This window comes from Tupaia chinensis, unplaced genomic scaffold (genome assembly GCF_000334495.1).
Source record: "Tupaia chinensis unplaced genomic scaffold, TupChi_1.0 Scaffold149501_1, whole genome shotgun sequence".
In the NCBI taxonomy this organism is placed as follows: domain Eukaryota; kingdom Metazoa; phylum Chordata; class Mammalia; order Scandentia; family Tupaiidae; genus Tupaia; species Tupaia belangeri.
Genome location: NW_006209345.1, coordinates 3,974,774 through 3,987,954, shown reverse-complemented (window position 1 = coordinate 3,987,954; position 13,181 = coordinate 3,974,774). Strand labels below are relative to the sequence as shown.

General features: G+C 53.5%; 2 protein-coding genes across 2 annotated transcripts in view; one reads left to right on the top strand and one right to left on the bottom strand.

Moving 5' to 3' along the window:
- ACTN3 (actinin alpha 3) overlaps positions 1-7,196 on the top strand; it is a 14,854-nt gene extending 7,658 nt beyond the window's left edge. Inside the window, exons 8-21 of the mRNA XM_006171324.2 lie at positions 888-973; positions 1,437-1,529; positions 1,990-2,220; positions 2,344-2,491; positions 3,540-3,690; positions 4,238-4,346; positions 4,437-4,577; positions 4,771-4,953; positions 5,310-5,444; positions 5,527-5,706; positions 6,132-6,278; positions 6,361-6,426; positions 6,798-6,956; positions 7,038-7,196. Coding sequence (XP_006171386.1) covers positions 888-973; positions 1,437-1,529; positions 1,990-2,220; positions 2,344-2,491; positions 3,540-3,690; positions 4,238-4,346; positions 4,437-4,577; positions 4,771-4,953; positions 5,310-5,444; positions 5,527-5,706; positions 6,132-6,278; positions 6,361-6,426; positions 6,798-6,956; positions 7,038-7,196 — 1,988 coding nt within the window. The remainder of the gene's footprint in view (positions 1-887; positions 974-1,436; positions 1,530-1,989; positions 2,221-2,343; positions 2,492-3,539; positions 3,691-4,237; positions 4,347-4,436; positions 4,578-4,770; positions 4,954-5,309; positions 5,445-5,526; positions 5,707-6,131; positions 6,279-6,360; positions 6,427-6,797; positions 6,957-7,037) is intronic.
- Positions 7,197-7,447: 251 nt separating this feature from the next.
- CTSF (cathepsin F) lies at positions 7,448-13,181 on the bottom strand (the record flags this gene model as incomplete). Its single annotated transcript, XM_027769391.1, is given in 14 exon segments — positions 7,448-7,974; positions 8,053-8,111; positions 9,262-9,352; positions 9,448-9,512; positions 9,593-9,712; positions 10,711-10,791; positions 10,871-10,967; positions 11,055-11,200; positions 11,322-11,435; positions 12,002-12,077; positions 12,194-12,255; positions 12,348-12,432; positions 12,730-12,828; positions 13,025-13,181. Coding segments are annotated over 14 exon segments (1,327 nt in total), but the record flags the coding sequence as incomplete, so codon positions are not given.

Here is a 13,181-nt window from a genome sequence, read left to right as displayed (position 1 = left end):
TTGTCGCGTCTTTGGTGTTCTGTTTTTTTTTTTTTTTTCTTTTTTTTTTTTGTTTTTTTTTTCACATGAGTTTTGCCAGAGAAAGGCACACACAGAGAGAGAAGGAGAGTGAGAAAGTAAGCCACCAGGTACAGGACTCGAATCATGGCTGACCATGTGAGAATTCCAGTGCCTTAACCACCATGCCACCTGCCAGCCCCATTTTAAATTAATTTTTTTTTCTTAGATTTTTTGCTATAGGGCACATGTGCTCACCAGAGAGAGAGAGAGACAGAGAGACAGAAACTGAGAAATCACCCCCCAGGGGGAATGGCCACACTACAGTCCCTTCTCCTCCATTCTTCTCTTGGGATTTTGGGCATGTACACCCGCACGCCTGGAGTGAGTTTTAAGCCACCAGGTCCGGGAGTCGAATTGCAGTCAACTACTGGGAGTCCAGCAACTTAACCATTACACTACCTGCTCGTTCCCCAACATTTTCTGAACACATGCTGTGTGTGGTACCTTGGTTGTATGGGCCCTGATGGAGGAGAACTTGTTCTGGCCCCTGAAGACCTCACGGACTTGTAAAACAGACAGACAGATAGACAGACAGGCAGGCAGAATTATAGGATGGTTAGAGGATCCTGGCATCCTGGTCTTTTATGATGGCCAAAGTATCTGTTCACTCATCCACTCCCTCATAGGGGGAGGATACAGGGCCTTGAGGTGACCAGAGTGGGCTTCAGGGAAGAGGAAGATACTCAGCTTGGGGGAGTTGGTAGCTGGCGGCTTTAACTAGATGTCCCCACCTCCTTCCATCTTAAAGACGTTCTCTGTCTGGGTGGGAACATGAGCCCATTCTCCACTCCTGGTTTGGCTAATATACACCTTGCTTCCCTCCCCAGACATTGTGAATACCCCAAAGCCAGATGAGAAGGCCATCATGACCTATGTTTCCTGCTTCTATCATGCCTTTGCTGGGGCCGAGCAGGTAAGGGGCTTCACTGCTGCTGCCCAGGCTAGGTTTGCAGATATGAAGGCTTAACCTTGGCAGCATCCCAACATTTAGAGGTGCAGGTGCCAGACCATGTGGGCAGGGGTGCCATGGTCCCATTCCTTAAGGAACTCAGGAGCAGAGGCCTCTAGCTGGAAGCTTCTTCCCTGCCTGAGAGATGTTCTCCATCTTCTCCTCTATTCACATGGGCCCAGGTGTTCAAGGGCTTTACCAAAAGAGGCTGGGTCAGGGGTGTTTAATTATTGAATCATTTAATTAACTTATTTTGGCCAGAGAGGGACAGAGTGAGAGAGAGAGAAAGTGAGAAAGCAAGCCAAGCCACTGAGTCCAGGACTCAAACTGTGGTCAGCTATGTGGGAGTCCAGCGCCCTAACCACCATGCCACCTGCTGGCCCTGGCAGGTCATTTTAATATCAGCCCTCTGCCCACCCCACCACAGGCGGAGACAGCTGCCAACAGGATCTGCAAGGTGCTAGCTGTGAACCAGGAAAATGAGAAGCTGATGGAGGAGTATGAGAAGCTTGCCAGTGAGGTGAGTCTGGAGCCAGAGAGCCCCCCTCCTGCCATGCTCTCCCAACTGGTAACTCAACCATGGGCCCACAGAGCCTCCTTCTCCAAGTAGCCCTGGCTTCCACCCATCCTCTTCCTGAGCTCATTCCTTATCACCTGCCCTTGTGCCTATCCAGTCTCTGATCATTCACTGATTTGCTCATCATTCATTCATTCACTCATTCTCGATCCATTCCCTCATATGTAGTCACATGCCTTTGCTCTGTGCCAACCTATTATCACCCCTGGACTCAGAAAGTAACCATCCTACTCTTTGCCTCACGAGTGGGACTATCTTACTCTGTCCTCTAGAGTTGTGAAAGTCACCTCCATGTACTTGAGGCCCAGCCCTCTGGTTATAGCCTGGGTGTGGGTGGAGAAGGGTGGGTGAGGTGGCAGGTCAGCTCAGAGCTCCTAGCTTTGCCCCTGTCTGGCCTTGGCAGCTGCTGGAGTGGATCCGCCGCACTGTCCCATGGCTGGAGAACCGTGTGGGTGAGCCCAGCATGAGTGCCATGCAACGCAAGCTGGAAGACTTTCGGGACTACCGGCGCCTGCACAAGCCACCCCGCGTTCAGGAGAAGTGCCAGCTGGAGATCAACTTCAACACGCTGCAGACCAAGTTGCGGCTGAGCCACCGACCTGCCTTCATGCCCTCCGAGGGCAAGTTGGTCTCGGTGAGCCAGGCTGGGGATGGGGTGGCTCCAGCTCGACCTGTATTCCTTAGATGACCTTGGGCTTTTTGTCTCCATCTGTGCAATGGGTAACCATGATGGAGGAGACCTCTGCCTACCCCACAGGACATCGCCAATGCATGGCGGGGGCTGGAGCAGGTGGAAAAGGGGTATGAGGACTGGCTGCTCTCGGAGATCCGGCGCCTGCAGCGACTCCAGCACCTGGCTGAGAAGTTCCAGCAGAAGGCCTCCCTGCATGAAGCCTGGACCCGGGGTAGGTAAAGCTCAGGGGGCTGGACTCATTCCTGGGGTAGAAAGTAATAGAGGCGTGGGGGTTCTAGTAAAATGCACAGGACAGGGGCAGTTGCTCTGCAGGGAAGCAGACCACATTTCTAGCCCTGCTCTGACTCGCTGTGGTGCAGCCTTGTCTCTCTTTAGGCTGCTCTTTCAGACCATGGTTTTCCTTATCTGTAAACTCTGTACCCCCTCCCTCCTGGCTCTGGCCTTCTGTAGGTCTGCTTTGATTAATTTGTCTTCTAGCCTGTTGGTTGTATTTGTAGCAGGTGTACTTGTATAACAGCAGGTCACCCAAGGTGAGTTCATCTCTAAACCTAACATCACTTATGTGATACTCAAAGTATGTTGATGCTAAAATATTGCATTAGACAAACATGTCACTGTATATAAAAGCGTTCACTCTGTATTCTGTCAGAGATTTTAATCCTACAAGTGACTGAGTCCTGCCTAAAAATAATTAACAAACACTAATAATGGGTTATGGATATAATGAATAATAATAATCGTTTCGTATAATAAGAATTCCTCAAATTTACTTAAATGACCCTGGGGAGGTCTCTAAGCTGCTAAACCTGAGTTACCTCCTCTATGAAATGCAGAGGTATTCAATACATGGTTGCTACCGCTTTTATCATTGTTCGTTTTTATTTGCATAATTTGGTAATGATCTTTCACAGAGCACTTTTAAGTCGTTATTCATTCATCCAATAAATATTCATTGAGAATCTATCTAGTGGCAGGCCCACTGCCAGGAACTAGAGAAACGGTGAATATGCCAGGGACTCAACCAACTTGAATAAAATCATTTCAAAACTGTACCAAGGCCCACATGCTGGGTCAGGGAACGCTGACATCGTTAACTGGCCGTGCAGTGGAACAGGAACTTCTCTAAATTTTATCACGTTTGCATTTAAGAGCAAAGCACTAGGGTAGGACGGGCTCCATGGTCACACAACCCAGCCTGAACCGCGTGCTCCTGCAGCGGCCGCCACTGGGTGACCAGAGCCGGGCCTCTCTCCGAGCAGGGAAGGAGGAGATGCTTAGCCATCGCGACTACGAGTCGGCTTCGCTACAGGAGGTGCGGGCGTTGCTGCGGCGCCATGAGGCCTTTGAGAGTGACCTGGCGGCGCATCAGGATCGCGTGGAGCACATCGCGGCGCTAGCCCAGGAGCTTAAGTAGGCGTGGCCCGCTGCTCGACCCGCCCCTGGCAACAGCTGCCCCTCGCTATTCTTTAGAGCCCTCCTTCAGACTCTTAGTTCTTCCGAGTTTGGTGACCTCGCGTGGTACCCATGGCTTTCCCCATCACAACTCACTCCGCTGCTCCCGCACCCCATCTCCATCTCCAGACCCGGCTCAGCTGCTCACACTCTACCCCACAAAACCCCGTGCTCACTCTGCCCCTTAGTACCCCAAAACCTTCCCCATTAGCCTTGATCTTGCCACCATCACCTATAAACCTGCTCCTTCACCTGTATCCCTTCCTGAAACTCCAGGTGCTCCCTACTCCAGCCAAGCATCTCAGGGGATTAGAACTAAGGGCCCGAGGATGCCCTCCTTTTCCACAAGAACAAGCTAGGACCCCCTGTAGGAAAGGCCTCTCTATCCTCCACCTCCCTTGTGCCTTCACCACCACCCTGAATGCGGTTTCTAGCCCTGAGAGGTAGTCAGGAGGAAATCTGGCCCAGGGTCTGTGTCCCCAGTCGCCCTGTTTCTCTTCCACAGTGAGCTGGACTACCATGAGGCGGCTTCAGTGAACAGCCGCTGCCAGGCCATCTGTGACCAGTGGGACAACCTGGGCACACTGACCCAGAAGAGGCGGGATGCACTAGAGGTGGGGCTGCAGGCAACTGTGGGGAGGGACAGTAAGATGAGGCCTGGCTTGCCAGGTTGGCCACTGACCGACTCTCCATGCAACTCCTAGCGGATGGAGAAGCTCCTGGAGACCATAGACCAGCTGCAGCTGGAGTTTGCCCGGCGAGCAGCACCCTTCAACAACTGGCTGGATGGAGCTGTGGAGGACTTGCAGGACGTGTGGCTGGTGCACTCAGTGGAAGAGACCCAGGTAAGCACAGGCTGGATGGGTTGCCCAGAAAGCTGTCAGCCACTCCTCTGGGCTCTTGGGGAAACGGAATGGGAGGAAAACCCCAGGTCCCAAGGACTGGGATGGGAGACAGAGACCTGGGTTCTCGTGCTAGCCACACCCAGAACACTGGCTAGCCTAGGGCACTGATGATGCTTCCTGACTTTGCTTCCAGAGCCTGATGACGGCACATGAGCAGTTCAAGGCAACGTTGCCTGAGGCTGACCGGGAGCGAGGGGCCATACTGGGCATCCAGGGTGAGATCCAAAAGATCTGCCAAACATATGGACTGCGGCCCAGCTCCACCAACCCCTACATCACCCTCAGCCCCCAGGACATCAACTCCAAGTGGGACACGGTCAGTGCTACCTGCAGTCTTTCCTTTTTTCTTTCCCTATCTTGAACTCCCTCCTCCACACTAACCGGGCTGAAACCTCAGGTGTGTCGAGATATGGAGAATAAAGTCTGTCTTCAGATCTGGGGTCTGCCAGACTCCACATGGTATCAGATCAATCACCTGGCCTGTCTTGGCCTTATCTGTATAATGGCCATGACAGCAGCGCTTTCCTGTCAGGACTGATGTGAAATAGAATTAAATCTCGCACGTATAAAACCACCTGTTATACTGAGATTTGAGGGGCTGGGTCTCACCTCTCCTCAATGCCATCTCCCAGCCCACACAGCTGGCTCTGATACAACCACCCTCCTTCCCAGGTCCGAAAGTTAGTGCCCAGTCGTGATCAGACACTGCAGGAAGAGCTGGCACGGCAGCAGGTCAACGAGAGGCTCCGGAGACAGTTTGCAGCCCAGGCTAATGCTGTGGGACCCTGGATCCAGGCAAAGGTGGAGGTAAGGGCTTGGTTAGTGGGGCCCGCCTGAGGGAGTGAGGCCTGGGAGTTGGAAGCCTCATCCTGCCTGGATACCCCTACAGGAGGTGGGGCGGCTGGCAGCAGGGCTGGCTGGCTCTCTGGAGGAGCAGATGGCTGGGCTGCGGCAGCAGGAGCAGAACATCATCAACTACAAGAGCAACATTGACCGGCTGGAGGGCGACCACCAGCTGCTGCAGGAGAGCCTGGTGTTCGACAATAAGCACACTGTCTACAGCATGGAGGTGGGACCACACCCCCTCAGAAGAGAGCGCAAGCAGCACTGGCTGGGGAAGCCTGGGGCCACCACTGCTGGACAGAGCACATCTGTCCTAGTAGGGTCTCCAGTTCAGCTTGGCCAGATTCCCCAATGTACCCATAGGGATACTGAAATTCAATCATGGAAAGTGACGTGTCCAGAGTCACAAAGCAGTCTAAAGTCAGGCCAGAAATGCCCAGGCTGGTTAGTCAATACCTGATGCAAAATAAATCATCAAACTTGAAGGCCCAAAGGGCTGCTGGAGGGTGTTCAGTGGAACCCCTAGATGGGGACAAAGGCCCAGTAAGGGAGAGGACTTGCCCACCATCACACAATCGGTTGGGAGCGAAGCTTGAGCTAGTGGCCGGGTGCTGGCCATCCACTGACTGTGGCCTATTCTCTGCCCTCCAGCACATCCGTGTGGGCTGGGAGCAGCTGCTCACCTCCATTGCACGCACCATCAATGAGGTGGAGAACCAGGTGTTGACCCGAGATGCCAAGGGCCTGAGCCAGGAGCAGCTCAACGAATTCCGAGCATCCTTCAACCACTTTGACCGGGTCAGCAGGCCCACCCTGTGGTGTGAGACTTGGAGGCTGGTGGGTTTGGGGACTTAGCCTGACACCTAGTCACTCCCTGCAGAAGCGGAATGGGATGATGGAGCCTGACGATTTCCGAGCTTGCCTCATCTCCATGGGCTACGACCTGGTGAGTGCCCTCCAGCCCCGCCCAGGAGTCCTGTCCATGGCCTCTCCATCACACTGTCAGCTACTGTGGACCTTCCACCTTCATGTTCATCATCTCCTTTATTCCTTATCACATCCACACAGGGATAGCAAAGGCTCCAAGAGATAAATTACCTCATTCTCTGACACCAAAATCTGAGCTTTACCTCAGAGAAACAGCACTAGAGAGAGGGGTATGGCGCCAGGGCAAGTCAGGACCTACACCCAACAGGGGGAATGGAGTACCCTGTCACTGAAGTTGTGCAAGCCAAGCTGGAGTCCCTAGGAGGGGACATCAGGAGCCCTCCTGGCTTTAGTACCCATGAGCATAGGGCCTGGCCTCTATCTCTGCAGGGAGAAGTAGAATTTGCTCGCATCATGACCATGGTAGACCCCAATGCCACCGGGGTCGTGACCTTCCAGGCCTTCATCGACTTCATGACCCGAGAAACAGCTGAAACTGACACAGCTGAGCAGGTTGTGGCCTCCTTTAAGATCCTGGCAGGAGACAAGGTGAGCCTGGGACAATGGAGGTGGTTGGCAGGCCAGGGCAGGGCATAGGACAGGTGGGCCTCAAGGCCATTTCTTCCCTAGAACTACATCACTGCTGAGGAGCTGCGGCGGGAGCTGCCCGCCGAGCAGGCTGAATACTGCATCCGCCGGATGACACACTACAAGGGCTCTGGGGCTCCCGCTGGAGCCCTGGACTACGTGGCCTTCTCCAGTGCCCTCTATGGAGAGAGTGACCTCTGACCTTGATGCCTGAGGTTCTCTAGCAAGACCAAGAAAGAGTACTCCCTGTGGCTGATCCCATCCATGTCTTAAGAGCAGGGCCTTCAGTGAACAGCCACCCAAGTGTTTCTAAATAAAGATCCATCTGTGGGCCTCTCCTGTGTTCTCTTGATTCCTGAAGCAGAAGCTGAACCCTCAAACTCCCGGGCAGACTGACTCTCCCACACTGACCATCCCTCCTTGCCCTCAGAGACTGAGCACTCACACCACACTGGGGACCAGGACACCTCTTTATTGCTGTTAGAAAAGGGTGGTTATAAGTTGCCTGGATATGGAAGGGGACACTATCTCCAATCCAGGGGGACCAGAAAATTTATAGCATCAGACAGAGGAAAGCCAGGATGAGAAGCCAGAACCTCCTGAAGATACAGTTGGGTTTAAGATCAGAATATTTTCTTGTTCCTTACCCAAGCCCAGAGTTCTTGCCCTGGCTCCAGCTGCCAAGACGTCATCCATCACCCTGAGATCCTCCTAGCTACCACAATTCAGCAAAGGTGCGGTTGGGGAACTTCAGGATGGGAGTGAGGGGGAAGAACAGGGCTGTGCCCCTAGCCCAGTGCCCATCCCGCAGCCAGCTGTGCCACCTGGGGAGGGCCTGGGCATGCAGGTCAGGCTGGGGAAGGGGCTGCTCTGGTTAGCACCAGGTCCTGAACTGGTGGGTTCCTCAGTTCACCACCGCCGAGCTGGCCATAGTGTTCACCCCACAGGACCCGGACCCACGATGCAAATAGTAGTAACCCTGGGGAGACAAGGCTTGGTGAGGGCACTAGGGCAGGACAGGGGCTAAAGGGCCAAAGGCCAAGCAGGCAAGACTCACCTTCTCACCCCAGTCAGTGCCCCAGCTGTTCTTGATGGCCCAGAAAGGAACCTCAGAGCCTAGGAAGCAATACAGGGCACAAGGAGTCAGAAGCCCCCAATTCTCAAGTCAGAGCTTCAAGCACTTTGCACCCTTCAAACATCTTCAGTGGGTAGATGCTAGGTACTTGTGTGACAGGTGCTAAAAAAAAGAGCAGGGAACCAGCAGTTAGCATAATGGCTATGTCGCTGGACTCCCACGTAGTCAACTGCGGTTCGCATCCCAGACCCAGTGGCTTAAAACTCATGCCAGGCACGTGTGCGTGCGTGCCCAAGATCCCAAGAGGAGAATGGAGGAGAAGGGATTGCGGCGTGACCACCCCCCCCGGGGGGTGATTTCTCGCTTTCTGTCTCTATGTCTCTCTCTGTCTGTCTGGAGAGCGCACGTGCCCTATAGCAAAAACCTCTCAAAAAAAAAAAAAAAAGAGCAGAAAGCAAGAGGTACCTACCTACTATCCTCGTAAAGACCTGACTAGTTCTGGGACATGGGAGGGATGGAGGGGGATCCCTAGCCCCACGTTAAGCACATTACATGTCCATAACTTCCCACCACCTGAGCTTTCCTGCCCATGGGAGGCAGGTAGTAGGAACAGGGTTCCTATGCATTCCCGATTTCCCTTTCTAGAGGTCCTAAGACACTATGGTCCAACCCGTGACCTGTGTTAATGGACAGACAGACAGGCAGTAGAACTCACGGTTGCCATAGCCCACAATCAGCACGGCATGGTCAATGAGCCAAGGGCTACACAAGATCCCAAGAGGAGAATGGAGGAGAAGGGATTGCGGCGTGACCACCCCCCCCGGGGGGTGATTTCTCGCTTTCTGTCTCTATGTCTCTCTCTGTCTGTCTGGAGAGCGCACGTGCCCTATAGCAAAAACCTCTCAAAAAAAAAAAAAAAAAGAGCAGAAAGCAAGAGGTACCTACCTACTATCCTCGTAAAGACCTGACTAGTTCTGGGACATGGGAGGGATGGAGGGGGATCCCTAGCCCCACGTTAAGCACATTACATGTCCATAACTTCCCACCACCTGAGCTTTCCTGCCCATGGGAGGCAGGTAGTAGGAACAGGGTTCCTATGCATTCCCGATTTCCCTTTCTAGAGGTCCTAAGACACTATGGTCCAACCCGTGACCTGTGTTAATGGACAGACAGACAGGCAGTAGAACTCACGGTTGCCATAGCCCACAATCAGCACGGCATGGTCAATGAGCCAAGGGCTACAGAGGGGCCGGAGTGGGTGAGCGATCCCATGGCGGTAGAACTGGGGGAAAAATAAGGAGTAGGGGGATCAACTTCTAGGAGAGGGTGAAGAAGAGTCAATGAGCTAGGGGAGAAAGGCAAGGGGCAAGGCCTTACCTGCATGCCAAAGGCATTGATGGCAACAGAAATTGGGCCCTTCTTGGCCAGCCAGGCTGCCAGCTCTGAGATGGGGAGGGGCAGCATCAGTGGGCACCTGGGCCCCAGCTCCCACTTGGCCTGCCTCAACCCACCCCTCACTCACTTTGCTCATTTTGGCTCAGTTCCACTGAGTCATTGATGTAGACCTTAGCCTTCTCTGCGGAGAAGTTGCAGGCCTGCATGTGGCCCTGGTAGCTGTAGTCATCCTCTGTCTCCAGCCCTCCTGGAGTGGGGATTAGAAGACAGAAAAAGGGCAGACTTCTGTTTACCACACACTTGCCTGCTCCCACCTGGGAGAAGCGTGCTAAGTCGGTTACAAAGTCTCACAGTCCTCATCCATCCCAGGTCACAGACCATGGCTCTCATTAGAAGTGACACAACTAGGGTTAGGGGAGGCAAGGAAGAGAGGGGAGCAATCATCAGCAAGAAAAGTGGAAGAGATGAGTTTTGCTGCATTCCTGGACTCCTGACCTTGTTTGACTTGTCCTGCTGGGACAGTCCACTCCTAATCCAGCCCAACCCCATCAGGTTCCAAGGGCAGTCTCTACGAAGCCACCTGAGTCCCTCATCCATCTGCCACTGCAGCCCATCACTGCAATGAACTGCCAGTTTAGGTCAAACCTCCCCTCACGGGTGAGGTGTGTTGCTACCTAGGTTAGCAGCATTATAGATATACAAATCTCCAAGAAGCAAAAATACCAAGACCCCCTGCAGAGCAGTGTGTGTGTGTGTGTGTGTGTGTGTGTGTGTGTGTGTATAAAATACATCTTACATATATTTCCCTGCTTGATATTTTTAACAATCCTACAGGGTGGGCATGGGTCTCATTTCACAGATGAGGCAACAAGATTCTGAGCGTGCTGACTTGCCCAAAGTCTTCAGTCAATAAGAGTCAGTGTTAAGACCTGAACCTAGTGAGACCAGCAGGTGATATGGTGGTTATGGCACTGGAGTCCCATATGGACAACTGTGGTTCGAGTCTTGGACCTGGTGGCTTGTTCTCTCTCTCCCTCATGTGCATATATGCCCTATAGCAAACTTTAAAAAATAAAAAAAAAAATAGAATAATAATTTTTTTAAAAATTTTAAAAAGAAGATGACTTGAGCCTAGTTCTATGTGATTCTCAGTTCTGTGTGACTCATGTCTCTCCCCCTTATGAAATGACTTCTTGCAAGAAAAGAAGTGGCTTTGCTACCCCTCCTGAGCCCATCAGTGCATACCCAAATTCTTTATGGCTGAGTAGGCGTTGGAGGGCAAGCCACCCATGCAGGCCTTGTCCATCTTGTCACAGTCCAAGAGCTCTAGGATACAGAAGGCCAGTCCAGAGGAGCCCTCCAGAGAGGCTGGTCTGGGGACGAGGGGCTGGAGCAGGATGCTCACCCTGCTCAGACAGGGAGAGCAGGGTTCCCCGGTTCAGAAACCACTGGCCTTCCACATTGCCTGTGACTGAGAAGGCCCAGCAGGAGCCACACATGCCCTGCAAGAAATAGGCAGAGTCAAGGCTGGATCCCTCCCCAGCCCCATGCCATACTCAGGTCCCACTCTCATCACTTAAGTGTCTAACCTGGTCCTTGACTTTGGTGACAGCCCCATTTTTCCTCCAGTCCCATTCAGGTGGGGCAGGGTCTCCTATGGACTTGGCTAGGTGCATCTTCTTGCCAGGCACCTCTCTTAGCAGGGGATTCAGGTAGATGGTGCGGAATTCCTCCTCTGTAGACAAAGATGGTAGGGCATAGGGAGGAAGAGTATGCCAAGACAACCCTGACCAGGGGCAACGGGAGCAGGTCCTATCTCTTCTAGGCTCCATGAAAGCTCTGGTCACCACTCCTACCTGTGAGGTCACTGAACTTGGTGACCCCATACTGAGCTGTGCCATGGTCCAGGGCTTGGATCTTCTGAGCTCTCACCATGTTACTGGCAAAAACAGACAGGCGCCACTGGGCTTCTGAGGATCAAGGAGCAGGAGAGGAAGGGCTCAGACCCAGACAGATCATAAAAGAAGGGGCAGTCAGGCTAACAAACAGGACAGCAAGTGGGCTCTGGGTTAGACCTGAAGCTCTTTTTAAGGACAGAACCCCAGGACAGGTAGGAGTAGCGGGCCAGACCAGCAAGTGACAGAGTGGGAGGTATGACCAACTTTGGGAGGCAAAGAATGTTGACTTCACAAGTGTGAAATCAGTTACCAAAACAGGGTCTAAAGGGCATCACCCATGAGAGGTGAGAGAAAGACCATGGTGTCAGGGGGCCTCCAAAAGAGAACATCAGGCCTCTCTCCCATCCCACCTTCCCCAGAGTGATGGAGGCCCCTGGTTTCTGACCAGAAAGATAAGGTAGGAGAAGAGGCCAGGTATTTGGGGATGGCTGGAAGGCTGGGCAAGAATTCAGGAACTTAGAGGTCCTTGAAAGGATGCACTGCCTCTTGTGTCCTTCCTCTTCCCAACAGCAAGGTGCTAAGTTCGGGGAAAGGCCCTTAACTGATTGGGACAGGTATAGCCAAGGCTGAGTCCTGACCTTCCTTAGTCTGATATGTCCGATTATAGGTAGTGACAAAGTTCTTGAAGATTGAGGCCATCTTCACAGAAAAGTCCTAGAAATGCAGAAGGATTTTTATAAGGAGTTCAGCCTGATCAGGAAGTCCCACTCCAGGGTGAAGGGAAAAGAGGATAAGGTTAACCACTGGCTCCTCAAATACGGACTACTCACCTGGGACAGTGGATCCTTGGTCAATAGCGGAAGGCCTGAATTTAAAGCTTCATTTCCGTCATCTGGATAGGGTTGGAACAGGGAGAAAATCAAGGCTGAACCCTGAGTGAAGTCTGGTCTGGGCCATACCAACACCCTTGGGCTATCCCAGCACCTGTAACCTTGGTAACCACTGGGCCACAGTCCCGCCTCAGCAGCATGTGTTTTCCTAGCTCATCCAGGACTTCGAAGCTGCAGAGCTGCAGGAAGAGGGAAAAGCCAGTCTAGGGGCTGGCATTGGAGCAAGGTCTGGACAAGACGGAGCTAGAGGTTCCTGGAATGAAGACCACTTCCAAGACAACCACCCTCACAATGGAGAGTGAAACAGAGCCAACACTTGGCCACTCTCCCTTTCAGAACAGGCCCTGGGGGCCTGGGAAGTGACTCAAGGTAAAGTAGCTGCTGCCTCTGGTCCCTGCCTCTTGACGTGACCCATCATCCCAACTGCTACCCCACTTGAGTGTGGGGCAGTAAACTGCAGGAGCCCCATCACTCACCAGGGTTTTCCTCGACACAGGGAGCTGGCACACGGTGGGGTCGTTGCAGGGCGGCTCCTCCAGGGTCGCCTCCAGGGAATACAGAGACCCATGGCCCGCCTGGATGGAGGGGCGAGTGAAACTGGTGTAGCCTCTCCCTCCTCACCAGTCCCTCACCGAGCCCACAGACTCACTCACCCATGCCGCCCTCCCAGTTCCGTCTCTCCGCGATCCTGGCCCCAATCCCAAGCCTAGACCAAGGTTCCCACCCCTCAGGTCAGCAGGCCTGGCCTGTCCTAACTCGGAGAGTCCTCACCCGGCGGACGCGACCGCGTACGGCCCCCAGCACAGCCCGCGTCCCCGCAGCCCGGCCGCGGTTGTACATCTCCAGGGCGAAGCGGGCGGGCCCCAGCAGCTCCGGGGGCGGTGGTCCCCAACCCTGAGCGTCGGCTGCTCCGGACTGGGCGGGGGCG